Source organism: Manis pentadactyla, chromosome 12, assembly GCF_030020395.1.
Source record: "Manis pentadactyla isolate mManPen7 chromosome 12, mManPen7.hap1, whole genome shotgun sequence".
NCBI classification, from domain to species: domain Eukaryota; kingdom Metazoa; phylum Chordata; class Mammalia; order Pholidota; family Manidae; genus Manis; species Manis pentadactyla.
The window spans coordinates 9790347-9817799 of NC_080030.1; the positions used below are offsets into that span (position 1 = coordinate 9790347).

General features: G+C 45.5%; 1 protein-coding gene across 8 annotated transcripts in view; it reads right to left on the reverse strand.

The window, feature by feature from the left end:
- The window catches only part of LOC130680027 (uncharacterized), a 323081-nt gene that overhangs the window by 280549 nt on the left and 15079 nt on the right, over positions 1-27453 (reverse strand). Inside the window, exon 2 of one of the 8 annotated variants that reach the window (XM_057489931.1) lies at positions 21296-23331. The exons of 6 other annotated variants lie outside the window; for them this stretch is intronic. In XM_057489931.1, coding sequence (XP_057345914.1) covers positions 23305-23331 — 27 coding nt within the window. In that variant the 3' untranslated portion in view covers positions 21296-23304. Of the gene's footprint in view, positions 1-21295; positions 23332-26355; positions 26884-27453 lie in introns of those variants that run through there. One more of the 8 variants, XM_057489923.1, reaches the window with a different exon arrangement.

Below are 27453 nucleotides of genomic sequence, written 5' to 3' on the forward strand. Positions count from 1 at the left end.
GCAAAAATCAATGAAACCAAGAGCTGGTTCTTCGAGAAAATAAACAAAATAGATAAGCCTCTAGCCAGACTTATTAAGAAGAAAAGAGAGTCAACACAAATCAACAGTATCAGAAACGAGAAAGGAAAAATCACGACGGACCCCACGGAAATGCAAAGAATTATTGGACAATACTATGAAAACCTATATGCTAACAAGCTGGGAAACCTAGGAGAAATGGACAACTTCCTAGAAAAATATAACCTTCCAAGATTGACCCAGGAAGAAACAGAAAATCTAAACAGACCAATTACCAGCAATGAAATTGAAGAGGTAATAAAAAAACTACCAAAGAACAAAACCCCCGGGCCAGATGGATTTACCTCGGAATTTTATCAGACATACAGGGAAGACATAATACCCATTCTCCTTAAAGTTTTCCAAAAAATAGAGGAGGAGGGGATACTCCCAAACTCATTCTATGAAGCTAACATCACCCTAATACCAAAACCAGGCAAAGACACCACCAAAAAAGAAAACTACAGACCAATATCCCTGATGAACGTAGACGCAAAAATACTCAACAAAATTTTAGCAAACCGAATTCAAAAATACATCAAAAGGATCATACACCATGACCAAGTGGGATTCATCCCAGGGATGCAAGGATGGTACAACATTTGAAAGTCCATCAACATCATCCACCACATCAACAAAAAGAAAGACAAAAACCACATGATCATCTCCATAGATGCTGAAAAAGCATTTGACAAAGTTCAACATCCATTCATGATAAAAACTCTCAGCAAAATGGGAATAGAGGGCAAGTACCTCAACATAATAAAGGCCATCTATGATAAACCCACAGCCAACATTATATTGAACAGCGAGAAGCTGAAAGCATTTCCACTGAGATCGGGAACTAGACAGGGATGCCCACTCTCTCCACTGTTATTTAACATAGTACTGGAGGTCCTAGCTACGGCAATCAGACAAAATAAAGAAATACAAGGAATCCAGATTGGTAAAGAAGAAGTTAAACTGTCACTATTTGCAGATGACATGATACTGTACATAAAAAACCCTAAAGACTCCACCCCAAAACTACTAGAACTGATATCGGAATACAGCAAAGTTGCAGGATACAAAATCAACACACAGAAATCTGTGGCTTTCCTATATACTAACAATGAACCAACAGAAAGAGAAATCAGGAAAACAACTCCATTCACAATTGCATCAAAAAAAATAAAATACCTAGGAATAAACCTAACCAAAGAAGTGAAAGACTTATACTCTGAAAACTACAAGTCACTCTTAAGAGAAATTAAAGGGGACACTAACAGATGGAAACTCATCCCATGCTCGTGGCTGGAAGAATTAATATCGTTAAAATGGCCATCCTGCCCAAAGCAATATACAGATTTGATGCAATCCCTATGAAACTACCAGCAACATTCTTCAATGAACTGGAACAAATAATTCAAAAATTCATATGGAAACACCAAAGACCCCGAATAGCCAAAGCAATCCTGAGAAAGAAGAATAAAGTAGGGGGGATCTCACTCCCCAACTTCAAGCTCTACTATAAAGCCATAGTAATCAAGACAATTTGGTACTGGCACAAGAGCAGAGCCACAGACCAATGGAACAGACTAGAGAATCCAGACATTAACCCAGACATATATGGTCAATTAATATTTGATAAAGGAGCCATGGACATACAATGGCAAAATGACAGTCTCTTCAACAGGTGGTGCTGGCAAAACTGGACAGCTACATGTAGGAGAATGAAACTGGACCATTGTCTAACCCCATATACAAAAGTAAACTCAAAATGGATCAAAGACCTGAATGTAAGCCATGAAACCATTAAACTCTTGGAAGAAAACATAGGCACAAACCTCTTAGACATAAACATGAGTGACCTCTTCTTGAACATATCTCCCCGGGCAAGGAAAACAACAGCAAAAATGAGTAAGTGGGACTATATTAAGCTGAAAAGCTTCTGTACAGCAAAAGACACCATCAATAGAACAAGAAGGATCCCTACAGTATGGGAGAATATATTTGAAAATGACACATCCGATAAAGGCTTGACGTCCAGAATATATAAGGAGCTCTCACGCCTCAACAAACAAAAAACAAATAACCCAATTAAAAAATGGGCAGAGGAACTGAAGAGACAGTTCTCCAAAAAAGAAATACAGATGGCCAACAGACACATGAAAAGATGCTCCACATCGCTAATTATCAGAGAAATGCAAATTAAAACTACAATGAGGTATCACCTCACACCAGTAAGGATGGCTGCCATCCAAAAGACAAACAACAACAAATGTTGGCGAGGCTGTGGAGAAAGGGGAACCCTCCTACACTGCTGGTGGGAATGTAAGTTAGTTCAACCATTGTGGAAAGCAGTATGGAGGTACATCAAAATGCTCAAAACAGACTTACCATTTGACCCAGGAATTCCACTCCTAGGAATTTACCCTAAGAACGCAGCAATCAAGTTTGAGAAAGACAGATGCACCCCTATGTTTATTGCAGCACTATTTACAATAGCCAAGAATTGGAAGCAACCTAAATGTCCATCAATAGATGAATGGATAAAGAAGATGTGGTACATATACACAATGGAATACTACTCAGCCATAAGAAAAGGGCAAATCCAATCATTTGCAGCAACATGGATGGAGCTGGAGGGTATTATGCTCAGTGAAACAAGCCAAGCGGAGAAAGAGAAATACCAAATGATTTCACTTATCTGTGGAATATAAGAACAAAGGAAAAACTGAAGGAACAAAACAGCAGCAGAATCACAGAACTCAAGAATGGACTAACAGGTACCAAAGGGAAAGGGACTGGGAAGGATGGGTGGGTAGGGAGGGATAAGGGGGGGAGAAGTAGGGGGGTATTAAGATTAACATGCATGGGGGCGTAGGAGAAAAGGGAGGGCTGTACAACACAGAGAAGGCAAGTAGTGATTCTACAACATTTTGCTATGCTGATGGACAGTGACTGTAAAGGGGTTTATAGGGGAGAGCCTAGTAAACATAATATTCGTCATGTAAGTGTAGATTAGTGATAGAAAAAAAAAAAGGGCAGTTTCTGTGTGGTAACCTCCAACGAGTTCTACACAAGGGTATAAAGGGCATATAAAAGTGTAGGCAAAGGGTCTGTTTGTGTTTATACAGAGGATCAAAGCCTAATTGGGCTACCCCGAAAATGAACTAAGATACGATATGAAAAAGAACTTCCAACATCTGCACTCTCTGGAAGACTCATGCCAGAAGATGATCATCAAAAAACCCCAACAAAGATCCACGCACTGCTACAGCTGTAGATGCACTCATCCCACCAGTTCCTGGACTTGCCATGGGAATGAGGAAGGAGATATCTAAGCTGGCCTGTGCATACAGTAAAACAACAAATTTGACTGGATCTATACTGTTGGAACTCAACCAAGAATTGGGAGAAGTGCAAATTGTAGCGCTCCAAAGTCTTACAACTACAAACTATTTACTGTTAAAAGAACATATGGCATGTGAACAGTCCCCAGGAATGGGTTGTTTTAATTTGTCTGATTTCTCTCAGACTGTTCAAGTTCAGTTGGACAATATCCACCATATCATAGATAAGTTTTCACAAATGCCTAAGGTGCCTAACTGGTTTTCTTGGTTTCACTGCAGATGGCTGGTAATTACAGATATGCTTTGGTTATGTAACTATACTCCTATTATGTTAATGTGTGTGTGCAATTTAAGTAGTAGCTTAAAACCTGTACATGCTGAAGTTACTCTACAAGAAGATATATCAAAGAAATAATCAATCTTCCCATGTTTTCTTCCACCTGCTACTTCTATAGCTTTTCTTCTTCCTTCCTAATTACAACCCTTAAATAGAATTCGTGCCTCATATCAAATTTACCGAGTATCATAATTCTTCCAAGTGGTAAAGATACCTCAAGACAAATGCTGGGCATAGAAGCCACAGGGCATAAATATGCAAAGAAGTAAAAAGCTAACTTTTTCAAACAATAAGGCTTCTCTCTCACTTACCAACTTCACATTTCCCTGTATGGCCCCGGAAGATGACTGGTTAGCCAGAGACGGGTAAGATTCCTCAAGGGAGGAACAACCTAAGACAGGCACAGTCGCAGGGGGGCCATCAGGTGAGAAATTGGGGATCAACAGAGGTGAGGCTTAGAACCTCACCCCCCCGTTCTGAGAGAAATGCTCTGCATACGTGGATGTTTTATTGCCCTGGTCTAGCTTGGATTAACACATAGTCTACAGGCACACACCTGATCATCTACATGTGCTCTCTTACAACACTAAACTATGTTTTCTACCTTTATCTTGTATCTACCTACCACTTCAGCATTTTATTAAAAATAATAATAATAAAGAGAGAAATGTATCCACATATAAATCAAGTATAAAAACCAAATGAGTATTCATATTTGAACTGACTGTTTAGAGTTCATAATGCATGAGCAAAACCGAAAGTTTCTGTGATGACTGCCCTTGTACTGTTCACTATGTAACTTATTCATTATGTAAGAATTTGTTCTACATGTAAAAACTTGTTTGTTATGCCTCAGAAGATTGGAGACTGACAAAAATTAGGCTTGGGGTGGATTAATGATTGTGCATTGAGCATTGACTCCCCTATACAGAATTTTATTGTCGTTGACAACCATTTGATCAATAAATATGAGAGATGCCCTCACAAAAAAAAAAAAAAAAAAAAAAAAAGGACAGACTTCCAATGGTAAAATAAAAACCGGGATGTAATGTATAGCATAAGGAATATAGTCAAGATATTGTAACAGCCTGGTAGGGTGATAGCTGGAACCTAGAATTATGTATATAAATGTTCTACCACTGTGTTGTACACTTGAAACTCATGTAATGTAATACTGTGTGTCAACTACCCTTCAATAAAAAATAATTATTTAAAAAAAAAAAAAAAAAAAGAAAGTTGTGGGCAGAGGAAGATAGCGGACTGAGTTTGGAAGATTTTAGGTTTGGGATACTTGTGAGTAACCTAGGAAGAATTAATATTGTCAAAATGGTAATCCTACCTAAGGCAATCTACAGATTCAAATGCAAACCCTATCAAAATACCAACAGCATTCTTCAACGAACCGGAACCAATCGTTCTAAACTTCATAGGGAACCACAAAGGACCCCAAATAGCCAAAGCAATCCTGAGAAGGAAGAATAAAGTCGGGGGGATCTCGCTTCCCAACTTGAAGCTCTACTACAAAGACACAGTAATCAAGACAATCTGGAACTGGCAAAAGAACAGAGCCACAGACCACTGGTACACAACAGAGAGTTCAGGTATTAACCCAAACATATCCGGTCCATTAATAGACGATAAAGGAGCCACGGATTTACAGTGGGGAAATAACAGCCTCTTTGACAGCTGGTGTTGGCAGAACTGGACAGCTACATGTAAGAGAATGAAACTGGATCATTGTCTAACCCCATACACAAGAGGAAAGTCAAAATGGGTCAAAGACCTGAATGTAAGTCATGAAACCATAAACTTCTTAGAAAAAAACATAAGAAAAAATCTCCTGGACAGAAACAAGGGCAACTTCTTCATGAACATATCTCCCCAGGCAAGGGAAACAAAAGCAAAAATGAACAAGTGGGACTATATCAAGCTGAAAAGCTTCTGTACAGCAAAGGACACCATCGACAGAACAAAAAGGCATCCTACAGTATGGGAGAATATGTTCATATACGACAGATCCGATAAAGGGCTGACATCCAAAATATATAAAGACCTCACGGACCTCAACAGACAAAAAGCAAATAATCCATTTAAAAAATGGGCACAGGATTAGAACAGACACTTCTCCAAAGAAGAAATTCAGATGGCCAACAGGCACATGAAAAGATGCTCTGCATCGCTAATCATCAGAGAAATGCAAATTAAAACCACAATGATACATCACCTCATACCAGTAAGGATGACCGCCATCCAAAAGACAAACAACAAATGTTGGCGAGGATGTGGAGAAAGGGGAACCGTGTTACACTGCTGGTGGGAATGTAAATTAGTTCAACCATTGTGGAAAGCAGTATGGAGGTTCCTCAAAACTCTCAAAATAGAAATACCATTGACCGAGAAATTCCACTCTTAGGAAGGCAGCAGCCCAGTTTGAAAAAGACCTATCCACCCCTGTTTATCGCAGCACTGTTAAAATAGCCACGAAATGGAAGCAACCTGAGTGTCCCTCAGTAGATGAATGGCTAAAGAAGATGTGGTACATATACACAATGGAATATTAGTCAGCCAGAAGAAGAAAAATCCTACCATCTGCAACAACATAGATGGAGCTAGAGGGTATTATTATGCTCAGTGAAATAAGCCAGGCAGAGAAAGACAAGTATCAAATGATTTCACTCATCTGTGGAGTATAAGAACAAAGAAACTGAAGGAACAAAACAGCAGCAGACCCACAGAACCCAAGAATGGACTAACAGTTACCAAAGGAAAAGGGACTGGGTAGGGTTTGTGGGAAGGGAGTAATAAGGGAGGGGAAAAAGAATGGGGGCATTAGGATTAGCATGTATAATGTGTAGGGTGGGGGGTCAGGGGTAGGGCTGTAAAACACAGAGAAGACAAGTAGTGATTTTACAGCATCTTACTAAGCTGATGGACAGTGACTGTGAAGGGGTATGTGGGGGGGACTTGGTGAAGGGTGGAGCCTAGTAAGCATAATGTTCTTCATGTAATTGTAGATTAATGTTACCAAAATAAAGTTTTAAAAAAAAGCACCAACTATGCACCAGGACCCATCTAGGTAGCAGTTTTCTCTTCATAGACGAATGCGTCCAAGATGAAGGGAACCTGTAGAATGACCGATGTGGTCACAGGTCAAACCATGTTCTCCAAATCAACTTTACCAATAATAAAGCTGAGTTTTAAAAAATTACTCATTTAAGGATTTCCAGGGGGATGATACATCCCTGTTCTTTACTTTTGCAGAAGTGTTTATCTAGTTTATCTTTGGGATAAGAATCACAACAATTCCTGTGCATCTTAAGGCTGGGTTGACATGTCATCGTAAGCATTGTGAATGACAGGTGCCAATGTATGTGTGGAGGTATTGTGTATGTTAAGGAAACAGACTGTTGAGTGGAGGCTTTTAAGTATTTGAACAACATTACCACACCCACACTTAAGCCCAAGCTCCAATTTCAGAGCTAGCTGGGACCATTCGATGGTTCATAGGTATGATACCTGTAGTATACTGTACTAAGGCACAGAATCACATGACTACAGCATAGTGTCAGGGTAGTATAGTATAGTATCGGGGATGACCTATGCTGGAATTCATATGAGTGATAAATAAAGTTTTATTTGCAAAGCCACCAGATTTTCTGTTACCACTGCATAAACCCTCAACAGCCCTATGAGTTCGTATTATTTATTGCCTTATGTACAGATGAAGAAACTCAAGCACAGGCAGTTTAGGTAACACATCCACGTTCACCCAGCTGGACAGTAGGGGAGCTGGGATTCAAGCTCAGGTTGACTGAGTCCATGCTTAACATCACTGAGCTTCCAGCTGGCAAATGACTCCTAAAGATTACAAAAGAAGTTTTTAAAATCAAGGCAAGGAGACATAGCATGGTGGTGAGAATTCTCCTGCTTCCAGTTGGCCAGTCAGCCTTGGGCTGGTCACTCTGAGGTCACAGGTGAAACAAGGTCAGAGGTGTGACTAGAAGCCCTTATCCTGGTGTTGAGCAGGTGAGTGAGATGGGGAGGGGATGTTTTATGCAGTTTTGCAAACCGGCACAATTAAGCCAGAAAAGCTGGAATCTTCTGTTTTGCCCTTCTCTTTTATCTGTATCCCTGCTCCTCCTAGATCCAGTAAAGCTGGCCTGAAGTTCCAAGAAATAGACTTGAAGTTTGTGGATAAAATGAGGGTTCCTGTGGCCAGGATTCTCACCTGGCCCTGGCTGCCTGGCTCACTGCACACCTGTGGGCAATACACTGCTGTTGACTCTGCATAAAGAGCTCCGCCCAGTGCTCTGGGTGACATGGTGGCAGGGCTGCAAGGCTGCAGGAGAGCAGAGCAGAGGCTGGAGTGGTGGCAGCGCCAAGGACAGAGGCCCAGATGACGGCTGTGCGGGACAGCTGCGCGGACAGACAGGCCAGAAATAAAGTTGGGTTTCAGCCCCGGGCAAGTTCGCTATGGTTTCAATGTGACCAAAGAAATTGCCAGCAAAATGTTCTTGGGGTGAAAGGGTTATGCCCAACTTTATTTCCAGGTGGCAGGTCAGTCACTAGAATCCCGTTCACTCAGAGCGAGTCTGCCTCTGGGTCCCTCTGTCCTCACAGCCGTCCTCTGGGCCTCTGTCCTCTGCTCTGCTCTCCTGCGGCCTTGCAGCCCTGCCACTCTGTCGCTATGTCTTTGTTTTCTTTTCTTTTCCGTGTGGATGTCCCGTTGTCCTAGTACCATTTGCTTGAGACTCTCCTTTCTCCATGAATGGCCTTTCCATACCTCTGGGCTGTCTGTTCTGTTCCACGGGTTTGTTTCCTCTTCGGCCAGCGCCACTCTATGGTAACAGTAGTTTTAATAGTAACATTTGAGGTCGGGTAGTTATCAGTCCTCTGGATTTGCTTTTTGCCTTCAAATTGTGTTGACTACTCTGGGCCTTTTGCCTTTCCTTCTTACTGTTTGTCTCTTCTTATTTGTGTATGTAAAATGTGATATCATTATAATACTTTTTCTCTTTCCTGACTTTATTTTTAGGAAGATTTCGATGTGGATCATTTTGTATCTGGCAGCAGGAAGCACGTCCAGCTGGAGGAACTGAGAGACGACCCGGAACTCGACGATGAGCTTCTTAAGACCGCCATGGTCGGACTCATCAACAAGGACTATGCAGATTTTGTTAACTTTCAACAAACTTGGTAAACCTTTAATCCACAGTTCCTACCTGTCAGTATATTTACACACACACACTTCTTTCTTGCTCATTTGTTTTTAAAAGTGCTGAGTGTTTTTAGAAAACTGTCAATTGATTTTTCCCCAAAGAACTTGAAAAGATTACTAATCTCAACAAGAAAAGAACTAATCTTTTTGATAAACATCTTTTGTCTTTAGTATTTTTACTCATTTAATATGGTTCTTCCTTGATTTTTATTATTAAATAGTGAAAAGTGAAGTACAGTGATATGAGTGTGTGTTTGTGTTACTTGCTAACTGATTACTATGAAATCTCACTGGTTAGGCTAATTTGCAAGAAAAATAATCAGGTTTTCCTAAGGCAATATTTAATTAACTTTGAGGTCTATTTGCTAGTCAGAGCTAGGTTGAGGGAACATTGTCCAGTATTGATCCTTAGGAGACCTGGTTTTATAAAAACATAAGAATGGTTTGTAATAAACTTGTCACTTGTTTGTAAAAATCATTTAGAAATGCTTGAGTTTTAATACTCACAAAAAGTCTTCTTGTTCATATTTTATTTTGTTTTTAAATCTAATTGTCAATTGGGAATTTGAAGAAGCATGACAGTTAATGAGCCATATTTGCTTTCGGGAAATATACCACTAAGATAAATGTTCCAGTAGGATTAGGGACCCAGAACATTTCATTTCTGTTCTATTAATCTGAAATTTTTCTCAAGGTTTACAATAGTGTTGAGAGATACAGTCCATCAGACTTTCATATCAACTGGTAGAGTATCCTAAATTGCGGGCAGATAGCTGTTTCTCGCCCATTAAAATTCTTCAATTTCATGTAAAAATTCATCCAAAGACAAATTACCCCTTGCTGTGATGTGCTTGTGGCAACATGATTTTGCCTTTAGGTCGGCATGGACAAAGCCCTCAACCAGCTCCCTGCGCCTCTGGGACAGTTACGAGAAGAGTTCTGGTAAGTCACCAGATAATATTAAACAGTCTGTGGTAAAGCATGGCGTGCCCGGTTGTCTTCTCCAGGAAGAATTCCTTTTTTAATCTGCTAGGTAGGTTTGTTGTTTTGTAATGGCCCTGATTGTAGTATTCACCTTCAAAGAAGTTGTCAACTTCCTACAGTCAGACACAAAACAAAACTAAAAAGTTCTCTGGTTTGTTTGTTACAATTTAGGAAACATATTTGATTTGAAAACGACAGATTCTGCGAGTAGATGGCTTAAAATGTTAGGGGAAGACAAGGGTATTTCAAAATTCAGCTTGTTTTAGCCGCCTCACTCATATGTAAATGGTCTCCAACTTATGAATGGCTTGTATCTTAAAAATTTGTAATTTACAAGGTGATTCAGCAAACCTGTGCAGGCAGCTCTGGACTGGCTGTAGGACTGTAGCTGGGAACAGAAAAACGTCTTTCCTCAGCTCTGACGCTTATGGAATACCGCATGTAACAGGTGGGGATTCACAAAGCCAAAGCCCATTTTCCAGATGTGTAAGGAATGACAATTGAGAAAGACCTGTTATCCAAGAAATGTGTCTACTTGAACAAAAGAAACCAAATGGAAAGAGGCCACCCCTTCCTCCCACCTTCTTTCTCTTAACAGCTTTGCTCGAATCAGATGACCTGCAGCACATCCAGAGCTGTTAAGGTCACAGGGTTTAGCGTTAGGATCAGTTCTGTAACTTAAGCCACACAAAGAACACCACACGGTGATTATGACAAATACCATCTGGAGGAAAATTAATCCAGGCAGAACAAGAGGAAGTCTCAAATACCCACGAGGAGCAAGTTGCATGCAAGGGAAATCAGCCATGCACAGAGGTCGGGGCCAAGCCGCACACAACACGGGGGCAGCCTCAGGGTTTCCACGCAGGAGGCTGGCGGGCTGTGGAAGAGGAGGAGGAACAGGACTTGTGCAGCTAACAGCACATCCAGGTCACAGGGGCCGCGGTGTAGACCAATGAGCCGCAGCGCGTCAGAGGCAGCCTTCTTCCCGAGAAGACAGACACACGTCCACGGTCCCTAAGAATTATACGCATGCGGGTCAGGGTCAGTAGGGACAGGATACATTGGGAGCATAGGCCTGTCCTCCCACAGATCTACGAACTGACTCCTGCCTCTCCTTCCTGCCCTCTCCCTTCAAAACCAGAACCAAGATGAGACACCCGGCGAAGGAAGATGTTTCTCCCTCTCTCCACTCGGCGGAAGGAATTCCGACCAAAGATGAGCTGCGATTTTGAACTTCACTCTATCTACGAACAGGAATAGTGGGAAAAAAATTAGACCGGCCAACTCCACACTGTTTCCTGGCTGCTTCTCGTTAGTTACCCTGACATCACCAGCAACCACACAACGGTGATATCCTGGGTGCTCGGAAATCTATTTTGTTCCCATGGAAGGTAGTAACTTACCCATTTCCCCCACCTCCCAGCAGGGTGTCTTTTAAGTAAAATTTTATAGCTATAAACATACTAGTCAAACAGCTTTTTACATTTCTTCAACACTTGTTATTGCTGAAAGGACTAAGTGTGAATAAATCAATGACTGTGGCACACACTCCAAGGGAAGGACTGATGACGTGATTATCACCTCCTGAACCATCACCACAGTCGAGATGAGGAATGACCATCACCCACAGTGTCCTTATGCCCCTTTGCAATTCCTCCTTCCTGGCCATCAGCCAACACATCCCCATGCCCAGGCAACGCCTGGTGTCCTTTAGATCCCTATAGAGGAGCTTGTATTTTCTACAGTTTTCTATGCCCTTGTTTTCATCAGGCTCCTTTGACTCAGCATCATCATTTTGAGATGTATGCCTGCTGTTGCATGGATGAAAAAGTCATACCTTTTCACTGCTAAAGACTATTCTCCTGGGGTACTAGACCATGGTTGGTTTATCCATTCCCCTGTGGATGGACTACAAATAAGGCTATTATGCATTTGGGTATAAGTTTTTGCATAAACATCTGTTTTTATTCCTCTTGTATAAGCTCCTCAGATGGAAACCGCTGTGCAGGTGTACATAAGTTTTAAACACGTAGCAAAGCTATTTTTTACCAGCTCCTTAAGAATACTCCAGTCGCTCCACATCTTTCTCAACAGGTTTACATTCAGGTTTTTAATTTTAGCCATTCTCATGTCCAGAATCTCATTATGTTTTCCACCTACATTTGTCTTTCACTTCCATTTCCCACATGACTCATGTTGCTCAGAAAAAGAAGCCTACTGTGACCTGCCCAGACCACACCTGATCACAGGAAAGGCCAAGCGCACCAAGAGGGATGGCTGTGGGATGGATGGAGGCCTCTGTCTACCACGACTCTGGCCTGCTCCTCCCCTGGAGTGTATTCAAATAAAACACTTGACGCTGGGCTTCTTGTTTGCAGAGTCGAAGAATGAACTTAGCAAACAGCAAAGGTAGGGGAGCCATGGAGAGGCTTTCATTTAGAGATACAGTGAGAGGACAGAGCTCCTGGATCACGCAAGTAGGGGACAAGAAAGCCCATAGTGGTGGGTTGTCTAGGGGTTTTATAGGCAATTGAGAATTTCTAGCAGCGTGAAAAAAGGCTTAGGGGTGTGGTCTTGTTAAGTGGCTCCTGAATGTTTAGAATTAACTTAATACAAAGAACTTCCTGCTCTGATTTCTCCCAAAAATACTGGCTTCTTCGTCTGGGAGGCAATCAAACAAGGCCGCCTGTACAGCCCCCAAGGTGGGCTGAGGGATTGTCTGTTTGCTAAAGAGTTAAGTAAAGAATCTTACTTCTTAACTTCCTGGGTATTAAAATGCAATCTTATCTTTAAGGTGGAATTCTTCCTGCCTTTACTATGTTGTTTATGACTGGGCTTACTTGCCATTATTAACTAACTGCCCAGATTGCAAATCACCTCATGAGATATGAAAGAGAATAGACAGCACATAGGCCTGGTCCTTTTAGCATGCTAAGGTGAATCTTACACATGATAAAAAACGATTAGTGTAACAAAAACACAGACTACTTTCCTTCACCTGGGGAATATTAACTGATCTCACTGTGCATAATGCTTAACACAGAGTTCTGATAGGGGCTTTCCTTGCAGGTAGTCACACTGCTCTGACTGTAATTATCCTGCCTTGCTTTTTCCACAAGCCCCCACCCTATTGTGTCTAAGACCAGGGTCCCTGTCTCAAGCTGAGCCTGGCCAGCGACGCAGCCATGGGAGGAGGGACTTTGCTCAGAGATGGTGAAGATTCAGGCCTCTGCAGAGTCGGTGGGGTGAGGATCTGCCCCTCACCTCTGTTGGCCTCAAAGTTCTCTCCTGATGGCCCCTCTGCGACTGTGCCTGTCTTAGGTTGTTCCTCCCTTGAGGAATCTTACCCGTCTCTGGCTAGCCAGCCATCCTCTGGGGCCAATCAGGGCGATGTGAGGCATGTGGGTGAGAGAGAGGCAGCGTCAGTTTTCTGTCTCCTTGGCTGCTTATGCCTCCGCGGCCTCCGTGCCCAGTACCTGCTTTAGGCATCCCTTGCCAGCCGGCACGGTCCCAGCTCAGGTAATATATTCTGAGGAACTCAGGCCATTTTTTAATAACATAACATATTTCTTCTGAAACAACAGGGTAGTGAAGTTTCAGAAAAAATTTGGTTTGAGAAGGAAGGAGAAAGATCACAGAACCAGCAAACAGGAAGAAAGGTGAAAAGACTGGAAAAACCTCAGGGAAAAACATCGGACATAGCTGGGAGCTCTCCCCTTTCTTCCTTTAACTGAAGTTGTAGGTGATGTTGGGTGCCAAGGGAGGCGGACTTCTGAGGGGGGGTTTTCACCCTCATTTTGGGAGCTGACTGCTGTATGATGACGTCTGACCAGCTGTGTGGGGAGCCAGCGAGGACCTGTAACAGACACGACCTCTCCCCCAGATAAGCACCGCTGCTGGCATCTAGTTCTTTACCAGTTTAGGAATGAGAAACTATAAATGACAAGAGACTTACAATTTACAATGGTTAAAGAGCTGAGGAGAACTTACAATAAGACAGTGGATATAAGGATATCTGGAAATATCTGTAATGTAAAATACTGAATAAAGTTTAGCATTATTCCTTTGACAGTGCTTTCCAGGTAATTACAGCTGAGATAAATGTTAGCCAAATTAGCCAAATTTTCCCTAATGAGGAGAAAAAATTCCTCTGGCATGTTCCAGGGGGCCTCTGGAAAATAACAAGAGTTACTTAGAGGTAAGAGCACCTTTTTGAACTTGGTGTTGGTGAGACAAGGGACCGTGGGTTTAGGGAGAGTAGGGTGAGGGCCTCCGGAGAAAAAGCAGAGCAAGATCATTACAGTCAGAACAATGTAATAATGTGCGAAGAAGTCCCTAGCGAAACTCTGTGAGAAGCATTAAGCAGTTAGTCACACTAACTCTCTAGGGTAAAGATACCAGAGTAGGAATATAGACATTCTTCAGTGAAATCAGTTCAAGCTCAAAAGGCCAGGAGCAACTCGGCCTGGAATGTCTGAGTGTTCTGCAGATGAAGAAGAGTATCTCAGCATAACCTGGGCCACTTCGGGGCTTACTTCTCTGTACCCGATGAAAAGCCTTTGGCCAAACCCATCAGTGGCCTGAAGCCTAGCTCATTTGGAAATGAGCCTTTGGAACAGAGGCTCGCGATTCCCTGTAGCTGGGCTCGGTCCTTGTCCTCACCGTGGCCACATGGGGGACCTCTGGGGGCAGCAGAGAGGTACCTGGGAAGGTTCGGGTAGGACTTCCTTCAGCCACAATAGGTATGCAGCACCCACTTTGTGCAGACCCTTTGGGGACACTTAGCATAACTGAGTGAAGGAAGCAGACACAGTACTGGAACTCGGACCCGGGTGGAGCCGGGCAGTCACTTCAGGCGTCAGCTGCAGGTCATGGCGGGGGAGGATCACGGGCAATGCCCTCACGGCCTCCTCATGTAACAGGGGTGGGGGGCATGATGAGGGGCCAGAAGAGGAACTGAAAATGTGAGCGTTCACTGGGTCCAGAAGGAGCGCTGCCTGTCTCACAGAATGGGGGGAGGAGGAGTTTGGTTGGGGCAGGGGGAGCAGAGGAGAACCCAGTAGGTCACTCATCTTTCAATTGCCATGGGCAGGATGACGACTGGGGACTTCCTATTCAAGAGGATGAGGACCCAGGAGAGACACGCAGGGTCAGGAAGGGGGAGGGGCAGGTGCCTGGACAGGCAGGGGAGTGCACAGCGGCCAGGCTCACACAAGGGTGGGCCGGGAGGGCAGTGTGGGGGGTAAGACCAGGCTTCTCACTCTGCCACCCCCAGGACTTACCCCAGCCCCAGGATGGGACGGGCTAGGTGCCTTGCCTGGGAGCCCGAGCATGTGCCCAGCGTCCTCCATGTCACCCAGCTTTCATCGATTCCAGAGGGCCCAGTCCTCCACCACTTGGTCCAGGAGGAGCACCTGGGGCCCACAGTGGTAGAGCTGGAAGGTGAGGGGCTGCAGCCAGGGGACCATCTAGGGTGGGCTTCCTGGACTGGGGTTTCCTTCAAGGCAGTGAGGGCTTTACTGTCATTGTAAGGCACGGGGAATCAGCCCCGGGTGACCCTTTCTCTGTGTCCTGCTCCAGAACCACGGCAGATGCAGCTGGCTCCATAGACACGGGGAGGGCCGGCTTCGTGGCTAGAGCCCGTCCAGGAGCTCCCTGAGACCCCTGTGCTGGAGCTACAGCCGGTGTCACCTGCTTCAGCCCCTGCAGAGCCGGAGGATGTCCCAGCAGAGGCCTCAGTCCTGGAGCCAGGCCCCAAGCTGGAGCCCCATGAGCCCTCGGGGCCAGGGCCCGGGGCACCTGCAGGAATGGCACCGGGCCTGGCACAGCAAGAGGAGGATCCAGAGCCCACCAGCGCCTGTGTCGCGATCACCGGGTATGTGCCGAAGACAGAGGAGCGGACCTTCCTGCAGTTGCCTGCCCACCTGGCTGCCAAGCAGCTGACCCTGATGTGTGCGGTGAGCGGAGCGGGCTCTCGGGGTCAGGGGTGGGCCTTCCCTGTGTCACGGGCTGCCCTAGACCGGCTGTCCCCTGACGTGGACTCCTGTGATCTGGGCCCACGTCCCAGCTTTCCTACGGACTCACCATGTGCCCTGAGAGACTCTCCTCACCCCCAAGCCCTCAATGTCCACACGGGGACAGTAGGGCTGGCCCTTAGAGATCCTTGCAGAACAATGAGGTGGATGGAGCAGAGGGAAAGTGGGCAGGGCCTGGCCGGGCTGGGAGGGGCAGGGCAGGGGAGGGGTGCTCAGGGAGGTGCTGCCAGGGCCTTAGGTCCCCGGGCCATTGGCCGGGCAGGCCTCCGCAGCCTCTGCACCTCAGCGGCCCCTGCCATGGACGTGACTGCGTGGGAGACACAGACACCAACAAAGGCCCTGGGTGGAGTTGTTTCAGGGGAAACTGCACCTGAGTGGGGAGCGGTATCCACGGGGTGGCAGAATGGGAGCCAGATGCCCCAGGATGGGCAGGTGTGAGCTGCCTTCTGCTGCAGGGAGGAGGTGAGTGAGGGTGCCTGTGAGCAGAGCCCCTCCGTTCCCCACCACTGTAGGGTCCTGTGCAGCCGGACCTGGGCGCCTCAGTGGACGGGGTCTGAAGCCTGGAGCGCCACAAGGCTCACAGCACTTCCCAGCTGCCTGGGCTACAGCTCTGACCGGTGACCCTGCCTGGGAACACGGGCACCAGGGGCACCGCTGGGTGACACCCCTCATCATCCCCAGGAGCAGTACAGCGGGATGGAATATGGCCAATGCAAGGCCTACTTAGAGAGCCAGTCACTGATGGAAGGCATTGACCTCCTGGCCCCCAACGTGCAAATGGTCATCAGGCAATTCGATGCCATGGTTAGCTTGGTCATCTCCTCCTGCCTCAGGACCCTGACCATGACGGCCCAGGACAGGGCCCAAGTGGTGGAGTTCTGGATCCCAGTGGCCAAGGTATGTCATGGGACTGTTCCCGGGGTCCTTCCTGTGCCAAATCTCAGGATGGTCATCTGTGGTCTGCCCTGCATGGTCCCTGAGCCCCTCATGCCAGGAGCATGATGACGGGGACTCGTAGGCCCCAGGGGTGGGCCAGCCATGCCAGGCCCCTTCCTTGGGTTGAGCCACAGTCCTCCACCCAGGAGGGCTGCTCACCAGGTACCAGGTGTGCTGGGCTCCCTGGGTGTCTGTCTCCTTAAGGGCAGGAGTTCATGGGGGGACAGAGCAGAGAAGCAGGCCACGCTCTCAGCTCTGTCTTCCCTCCCAGGAGTGTCTGGCCCTCAAGAATGTCGCTGCCCTCTGTGCCATTCTCTTGGCGCTGCAGAGCCGTCCCATACGTCGTCTGAAAAGCACCTGGGGATGTGTTTCCTGGTGGGTAGTCCTGTCCCTGGGACCAGGGCACCTGAGGGACAGGGATACCCCTACATCTTGCAGTGTCCCTCCGTGGGCTGGGACTTCCTGGGAGGCAGCAGAGCCTAGAGGTGGGCGTGGCGGGCTCTTGGGACCCCCTGCGGGTTAGGCCACAGGTACCCCTGCAGGAATCAGTTTCCTTCAATGTCAGGTGTGGATTGAAGCCCATTGGAGATCTTGAGCTTGTGCTCTGCAGCAGGAGGTCTCTGCCCCAAGGACAGAGACCTGCCCCAAAGGAGATCCGCCCCCGCTAGCACAGGGAATGGAGGCCCTGGGTGGAAACACGAACGCCCTTCCCCGGCCACGGATTCCCCAGGGCCCAGGGCTGTGGTGGAAAGCCTCCTGTGGGCTAGCGGATCTCCTGGATGCCCAGGAAAAGGGGTCTGCCCCCAAACTCTCCACTGGCAACGGGTGGGCTGCTCCTCAGCCTCAGGGAAGCTTCGGGCCACAGGTGTGGGGGCGTACTAAAGACTGGTGGGGCTGGGGTCCCAGCTCCACTGCCGACCAGTCATGTGAGACTGAAGGGTGTTTCCCCTCCCTCTCTGGGACCCAGCCTCCTCCTCTGTGAGTATGTGACGCCCAGGAGCCTTCCCGAAACAGGGACCCCCGGGTGCTGGTGATTGACATGACCCTCCGCACAGGGCCCAGAGCCCAGAGGGCAGTGGGGACGGGATGGAAGCAGGATAATGGGGAGAAACTGGGATAACCGGTCTCTTCTGCTCACCCGCGTGGCCCTGTAGCTGCTGTCATCGGGCCCTCGGCCCTGCTGGTGTCCTGGCTGCGTGAGGAGGAGAGCTGCTCCCCCTTTGGGCAGGCGGCCCCTGGCGCCCCAGGACCCCAGTCTGCTTGCTGCTCCTCTTCTTCCCGCTGCTCATCCGGAGGCTCTGCTGGCACTAACGACCGCAGGAGGCTCACACTCCCGTGAAAAGCCCGCCAACTGAATCACACCCAGTAAAATAATGAATACCCTCTGTGTGTTCCAGTTGTACTCTTCCTGTCTTCCTCCACCTCTAGTGGAAAGAGCCAAAGTGCGTATTCCCCTATCAGAGGAAGCAAAGCAGGGAATTCCACCTAAACTGAAGGATTCAAATCCCCAGGCACAGCCAAGCACCATGTCAAAGGTCACACCCCGCATTTGGCCAAACAAAAATACTATTACTGTATTTGTAGCCAGAATGAGTAACTGTAAAATCCAACAGCTACCAGCTGATGGAAGGTGGAAGGGGCATAAAATCCCAGTGTTTAAGCCGACACAGGCACACGGTCCTAGTGCCATTCCAGTTCGTCTGCACAATAAACATGCTCTAACACGTCACTACGCTCTTGTCAGCGGCCCGGGAGGCAATGTAACTGGTGCGGCTCAGCTGGCTGCTAAGTCGCTTCAGGACAGAGTAACAGAATAGCAGCCCGCGGGAACAGGGACAGCTCACCGAGAGAGGGGAGCTTCTGGGCAAAAGGCAGGTCACAGACGTGAAAGTTTGCTTCATAAAATTCAATGTCATTTTTTAAAGTGAGTCCCTGAAAGTCCCAGCAAGCCACCCAGAAACAAGCTTAGTCAAGGCCCGTGACCCAGGGGGGTGGGCGGGGGGTGGTGGTGTCCCCATTTCCAATCCCAGGGTGCATTCGCACAGTTAAGGGTCACAGAGGACTCAGGGCAGGAACCTGCTGGTGCATTTCCTTAGATTCTGAAATGCTGTCACACTTCATTTTCTCTCTCAGATTTCATTATTCCTCCTCCCAGACCTCTGGGAATACTTATTTGAAACACAAATGGGGGCGGGCAGTGTGAACCAGGCCTAACTGGGGGCTCTGAATGGCCAATTGCACAAGAATCGATCTCAGCTCCTGGTTTCCGTGGCTGAGTGTTTTCCTTTTTCTCTTCTTGCTTTTACATACACACAGGCAGAAGTCATGGCTAGCCTGAGAACCAAACCAGCAGGGGCTTGTCTTTGTGTAAAGTATCTCCATAATTTCATCACAAAAGAAGTCAGTAGGATTTTTGGATGAATACAGTCAGCATCTGACAGAACCCAAGAACATGTCCACTATTCAGGGGAATCACACGGCACAATAACCATATGTCTCAGATTTTTTCCTTAAAACTGCAACTTAGAGAGCATGCAAGCTAATGGTAAGGAATTCTGAAGCTGACGGACTGCCAACAGGCACCCTCCCGTGGTTTAAGTGGAAAAAAGCATTCAGCGTTAAGGCGGCGTCATCCGTATCGATGTAACATTTTCTCCATTTTACTTTCTATCTATTTTGTTCCCATGGAAGGTAGTAACTTACACAGTACCCCACCTCCCAGCAGCGTGTCTTTTAAGTAAAATTTTATAGCTATAAACATACTAGTCAAACAGCTTTTTACATTTCTTCGACACTTGTTATTTCTGAAAGGACTAAGTGTGAATACATCAATGACTGCCTTTTGATACCCCACAATAGCGCTACCTGCCTTAGCCCTTCAGTGCACCACGAGCTCGTCAGAAACACTCCCAGTATTTTGAAAACATTCAGGGATGTCTGTCTGCTTGGTATCAACTTCGGGTTTAGTCTATACAAATCCAACGTCCTCTGCGTCTGCTGAAACATCTCCTTATAATCTTCTTTCCCATACCTGGCTTAGTCCGTAAAGATGTATTATAATGTAGAAAGCTATGAAGCGTATCGAGTATTTAGCTATGCAACGTTAGACCCGACACGGAAATTTTAAACCGTCCTTTAGAGCCAACATAACTTTCCCTCAAAACTGCCCTGAATATATTTTAAGGTTGCTAACTTCAATTTCAGAATTACTCATTTTCCAAAAACACAAGAATTATGATCAATAACAATCTTTGTTTAAATCACTCTGTTCCTAGGACGCTGGTCATGAAAGTTAATTTTTAAACAGGCCAAGCAAAAAGCTAAATATTTTGTAAATGCCTACTATTCATATCAATTCATATTCATATTCATGCCAATTATGTAGCCTGTTCCATGTATTACCAAATTCTGTATGTTAGTTTTAAATCAAATGCAGTAAGTACATCAGCTGTTATTTTTATTGCATTCCATCTGGTCTATTCACACATGAATGTGTTACTGAGGAGGTGCATTTAAAAATGTAATCCATTTTTTTTATCACAAACACAAAGATACAATTCCACTGAAAAATTTGGTCTCTAATACAGTATTATTTCTCTAATATGTGTAAAGTCCAAGTTCACTGTGACAATAACTTCCCCACCTATACTTCGACTCTGTGTGTATTTCCTACATCTACCATTCAGTATTTCATACATACTTCCCTACCTGTACTTTGACTTACACATCATTCTGAGAAACTGATGCTTGCCCTATTTTCACACCTTTATGAATGCCAGCCCATCATTCCAAATTTTAAAAATAACACAGACTGACAGATAGAAAGATGGATGTGCCGACGGACAGATGATCAATCAGGTATAACAATATGAAGTAGCAGAAACTAGGTGCTAGGCGTTGGAGTGTGCCTGTAGAATCCTGCCAATTTCGCTGAGCATTTGAAAATGTTATGATGAAACCTTGGGAGAGCAACCGCCCATTTGCAAGGCCCACCTTACCAGCCACCACAGGATCCCATTTTTCTCCAAGGCATTTAACCCTTCCTACGACCCATCGGTTGTTTATGTGTGCACAACTCATCTCCCCGCAGGATTCATGTTTGAATCATTTTTCCCTCATTCAATTCCATCTATTACATCATCTTGTACACAACGACCATTCAACACATGACAAAAAAAATACTTGACCACTTATGGAAAATAAAATAATCACTGTTTACTTTTACTAATAAAATTGTTCTCACATCATACAGACAGCTATCATCTGCAACACACAGGAAGCTGAAACAGAAAAGACCTGTCTATATTCTGACAAAAAAAATGGCCCAACCAAGTATTTGCAATCTGAGATGTTAGAATGATTCACAGGTCTTGAATTAAGAGATGACCAGACCTTCCTTCAGGGAAGGCAAACATGCCTTTGGGCGCGAGCTAAGACCGGAAGTTGGTGACCTGGACCTTTCAAGACTAGGCTAAGTTTGTGCGATTTCCAGGAGAGGTGCAGGTGCTCCAAGTCCTGGGGACATGTGGGACTGGGGAGAGGCTGGGGAGTGAGCATCTCATGGTCTCAAGGGACTCCGCGAAGAAGAGTTAGCAGACTTGGGAGGCTAAACCATGTTTGTCGGCTAGGGAGCGGAGCGAATTAACCATTACCCAAGTCAGGGAGGCAAAATGGGGAGCTTCCTGGAGAGCAGGACAGGGTCTAAACACGGTGACCTTAAGGTGAAAGTGGGACCTTTATGGCCTTGAGATAAACGGAGACATAAGCCAATAGAGTCAGTTACCTAGGAAAGGGCCAGAGAAAAAGACCAACTAGTCCTGAGGTATCCTCACCATGGAGAAGGAGCTCAAATTACCTTAAACCAACGGGAGTGGAAGCCAGAACGGGGTCATAAGGATAGTGCCACGTAACAGTCCGAGCTGAGAAAGGATTTCTGCCAAAGGAGCGGCCAATGGAAAATGGAGAAAGGGGATGATTCAGACACCCCCTTGCCAGCGTCCGTGACTCTGACCACAAGGAGTGCCGCTCCAGCAGCCATCAAACACCAGAAGTGGGGCTGCACCAGGCAGGCCCCGTCTCATTTTATTTTTTTCGGTAAAGAATACCGTAGCTTGAAAGAAGGGCACCCGGTGGATTTATGTCCTTATTTAAGTAATGCATTAAGGTTACCTCACTAAATAATAAACAGGAAAGTGGTTACATATATAGCTTTCTAATTCTATTTGAATTAATATCAAAACTAGTTTGCTTTTTTTAAGCTTATATCAACAAAGCTATATGAAGATAAATTGTTTCAAAGAAAAAAGAAACAAGGAGGCAGCCCAAATGTCCTCCAAGTGGCCCGAATGACTCTACCCCAGACCCAGTATGGGCAGCGCTCAGCCCACAGGTCAATGAAAAGGTAGACGGAGTGAAGTAACCTGGGATGCCAGTGGGAGAAAGGTTGAATCATACAAAATCATGGACATACAAAAAGTCATTTTCATGTTTCACATGTTCGTTAGACAATCACAAATAGCAAGCAGTCATTTTCTGCAAGACTTTCTGTGCTACTCACTGACTTGAGCTCTGTTGGTCCACATCAGGAATCAGCAAACGGGGAGAATTCTCCCACATTCAGTACATCTGCAATAGGCACACCCTCTGGGGTACAAGCCGTAGCCCCTTAAGTCACCAAAACAAACACTTTTTCAAGTTCGTCTGGTCTTCTGTTTCCCAGCCCAGGAACAACCACAGCAACTTCGGAATTTTTGTAGGAACCAAGAAAAAGGTGGTTATCTGTCCCAAGGGAGGTCCCGGGGGTGCTGGGCAAGTCTCTGCAAGCCGTTACCATAAAGGCCAAGGTAGTCTTCAACTGCAGAGAGCTGAAATCTCTTCTGTGTTCACTCCATGCTCCTCAGGACAACTACAAACTCCTGGCCTCTCTCCAATCACCCGAGGTTCATGCTGCCTTTCCAAGAGGATTCCACAAAGCCCCCAAATTACGACACACATAGTCCAAAAAACCTGGTCGAGTAAATTCCCATCATGCCAGTGCAGTCCGTAGTTTTCAAGGGCAGACTGTTCCCAGAAAAATGCAAATAATTCAGGCTCCCCAAAGAAATTCCAAGCAAATACTGACATTTGTTCTGTCAGAAAGCAATGCTGAATTGCACTTGAAGAACTTGGATGAAGACGTTAGAGCACAAAGACAGGAAGACGGCTTCTGGCCTATTAGGGATTCTAACTTACCACTCTGTGTTTTTCCCCTCACCCCTACTTTATACGTCCACTGAAAGATGCCCCGTACAGTGCATGATAGCTAGCGATATTTGTCTCTACTGCCAATGAGATAGCCTTTCAGTAATTGAACTTTAATCTTTGTCAATACAAACATTTTAGATGTCTCCTTTCCAGTGTTCAATTGTTTAGTTCTTTAAATGTCAGCTGCAAAATAAAAAGTATCATTCAAAAAACAGCATCCACCTGTCCTGCGACAGCTGACAGAGCATTGGCCACAAAACCATACGAAAAATAATGTTTTGAGTTCCAATTAAGGCATCTATGTTGTAATTTCCAAACAAAATATCTCCTAAGACAGGGCCACATCAGTCCCACATGCCTTTCAGTCTTTATAGCAAGTAAGATACTACCCTTGGCTGCATAACCCCCTCACCCATCTTAATTCATTCCCTTTTCTCATGCTACTGCCCACAAACACAGACACTGAAATTTTTATTCAACTATGAAAAAGGTTTCAAGGTAACTTCAGTAACTAACCAGAAGTCAAGCTGACATTCTTTAAATCAAAAAGGACTGTGCAACAAGAGAGCAGTCACCATCCCTACCCTACCATGGAACTGATGGCAGAGTTCTTGTTGGCAGAGTCGAACAATGAACTTAGCAAACACCCAAGGTAGGAGAGCCAGGCAGAGGCTTTCACTGAGAGATACAGTGAGAGGACAGAGCTGCTGGCTCACGCCGGGAGGGGACAAGGGAGCCCGGAGTTGTGCGTTGTCTAGGGGTTTTATAGGCAGTTGAGGGTTTTTTGGGAACCGGATACACGCTTAGAGGTGTAGACTTCTTAAGTGGTCCCTGAATATTTGAAATTAACTTCACAAAAGAAACTTACTGCTCTGATTTCTCCCTGATACACTGGCATCTTGGTCTGGGAGCATAACAAACAAAGCCGCCTGCCCAGGACCCAACGTGGGCTGAGTTATTGTCTGTTGGCTAAAGGGTAAGTTAAGAATCTTACTTGTTAATTTCCTGGGGGTTAAAATGCAATCTTATCTTTAAGATGGGATCCTTCCTGCCCTTTACTATGTTCTCTGTGACTGGGATTACTTGCCATATTCATTGCCCAGGTTATACATTACTTGATTACCGGATGAAGGAGGAAAAGCAGCAACTGGGCAAAGTTAAAGATAAGCCGGGCCTTTTAGCAGGCTAAAGTAAATTTTACAACAGCCTCATTTAATTGACACAATGAAGACTGGGGCTATGTTGAGGTATTTTCTTATCTGGGGGATATTCAAACATTCCAGGCCAAGTTACTCCTTGCTTTTTAGTTTTAACTAATCTTCACTGAAGAATGCTTGTATTCCTAGTTTGATATTTTAGAGAATTAATGTGACTCTGACGTTCCTTAATTGTTTAATACGGAGCTCTGGTATGGGTCTTTTTCTGGAGGCCCTCACCCTACTCTGACTACACCCATGGTCCCTGTCTCATTCCCCACCTCTACAGATAGAGACCCTAGCTGCTGCGAGGGAGGGGGGGCGATGACCGCTCTGGCTGCTTCGTGCTGAGAAGAGGGTGCAGTAAAGGGTGCAGGTAGGTCTCCATCAGTGGTCAGTGAGAGGGCCTCAGAAGATGGGCACTTCTATTCCTGGGTGACAGTGGTCAATCACCTCCTGTGCCAGGCATACTGGATTTCACCACTCCTTACCACCACGGCCTGCACCTTGCCATGATTTCCCTCTTGCCTTCCCACTAAGCAAGAGTGGCCTCAGAGCTCTGGATTTAGCGGGACCTTGCCAGTGTGCCTCTACTTTATGCCTTTTGGGAGTTTCATCTAGATCCTAGTTGTCTCTGCGCAAACTTTAGCATAGTACACTCGGGATCATTCCTTGAGAATATCAGACCTGCCTGTCTGATAGGTGTGGGGACTGTGTGACCTCTCGCTGACAGAGCTTTGGTCAGACTCAAGCCTGTTTCACTTCCCTGGGGCTACAGGTTGGGAAATGACACAGCCCCGGGATGGCTGCCTCTAAGGAAGGGAGGTCAATAGAATAGAACCATTTACATGTTGGACTCAGCTTTCAGCCTGACTACTGCACAGGACAAAACACCTGAACCAGACGGATTCACTGCTGACTTTAACCAAACATTTAGTGAAGATCTAATACTTATTCCTCCTTAAACTTTTCCAAAAAGTAGAAGAGGAAGGAATACTTCCAAATTCATTCTACGAGGCCAGTGTCACCTTAATACCAAAACGAGGCAAAGATACCACAAAAAATGAAAATTACAGACCAATATCGCTGACAAACATAGATGGAAAAATACTCAACAAAATATTAGCACACCAAATTCAAAAATACATCAAAAAGATCATCCATCATGATCAAGTAGGACTTATTCCAGGGAAGCAAGGATGGTACGGTATTAGAAAATCCATGAACATCATTCACCAACTCAGCAAAAAGGAGGACAAAAACCAATGATCACGTCCAGAAATGCTGAAAAACATTTGAAAAAATTCAACATCCATTCATGATAAAAACCCTCAACAAAATGGGTATACAGGGCAAGAACCTCAACATATAATAAAGGCCATATATGACAAGACCACAGCCAACATCATACTTAACAGCAAGAAGCTGAAAGCTTTTCCTCTGAGATCGGGAACAAGACAGAGATGCCCACTCTCCCCACTGTTATTCAACATAGTACTGGAGGTCCTAGCCACGGCAATCACACAAAACAAAGAAATACAAGGCATCCAGATTGGTAAAGAACAAGTCAAACTGTCACTATTTGCAGATGACATGATATTGTGCATAAATAAAGACTCCACTCCAAAACTACTAGAATTGATATGTGAATTCAGCAGAGTTGCAGGATACACAATTAATAAACAGAAACCTGTTGCTATCCTATACACTAATGATGAACTAGCAGAAAGAGAAATCAGGAAAACAATTCCATTCACAATTTCATTAACAAGAATAGAATACCTAGGAATAATCCTAACCAAGGAATGAAAGACCTACCATACCCTGAAAACTACAAGACACTCGAAACAGAAATTAGAGAGGACACTAAGAAACGGAAACTCATCCCATGCTCCTGGCGAGGAGGAATTAATATTATCAAAATGGCCATCCTGCCTAAAGCAATCCACAGATTCAGTTCAATCCCATCAAAACACCAATAGCATTCTTCAACGAACCGGACACATTTTAAGGAGATAAAAAGTACAGCATATCGTCAGGAACAAGAACGAAGCGTAGATCTCCTACCTTGCGGTGCTGAGCATCGGGGTCCGTGGCACTGACGAAGTCAGAGGCACACATCGAGCGAGTAAAGGACGTAAAGAGCACCCTTGCCTCACCCAGAGGATGGGGCGGCCTGGAGAAGCAGGCTGGAAGTCAGGCAGACAGAAAGACAGACACTCCTCATGGATACCCAGTCGGGCTGTCGGGGTCTGATTCCAGACACGTGGGCCTTTGAGAAGCCGCTGAAGCGCAGCCTCAGCCTAGACTCTCGCAGGTGCCCACGGCCTTCCTCAGTCCCTCGTATCCATGGAGATGCCTCTGAAGGGGAATCCTGGCCTCCACTCAGGTGACTTTCCCGGCTCCCAAGGGAGACGGGAGATCCACTGAGGGAGATGCAGGGGAACCTGGCGCTCGAGACTTTGAGATTGGCAGCAGGGCTAGTCCCATTTAAGTGGCTGACGAGCGCGCGATGTTGTGTGCCATAGACGGCTTCCTTCTATAAGGACAGTGAAAGAAAAGGCAAGCTCGGATGCCTATACTCACCTCCGAAGTTATCCCCTACGAGCCCCCAAAAATGATGCAGCTTCTCACACCACAAGGTATGAAACTAGAAATAAATTACGCAAATAAAATGAAAAAGCCTACCACCACATGGTGGATTAACAACATGCTTCTAAACAACCAACGGATCAATGACCGAATAAAGACAGAGATCAAGCAATATGTGGAGACAAATGACAATAAAAATTGAACAACACAAAACCTGTGGGACACAGACAAGGCGGTGCTAAGAGGGAAGTATATTGCAATACAGGCCTACCTCAGGAGAGAAGAACAACCCCATATGAACAGTCTAAACTGAAAACTATCACAACAAGAAAAAGAAGAACAAATGGGGCCCATATTCAGCAGGAGGAGGAACATAATAAAGATTGGAGCAGAAATAAATAAAACCGAGAAGAATGAAACAATATAAAGAATCGATGAAAGCAGGAGCTGATTCTTCGAGAAAATAAACAAAATGGATAAACCCCTAGCCAGACTAATCAAGAGAAAAAGAGAGCCT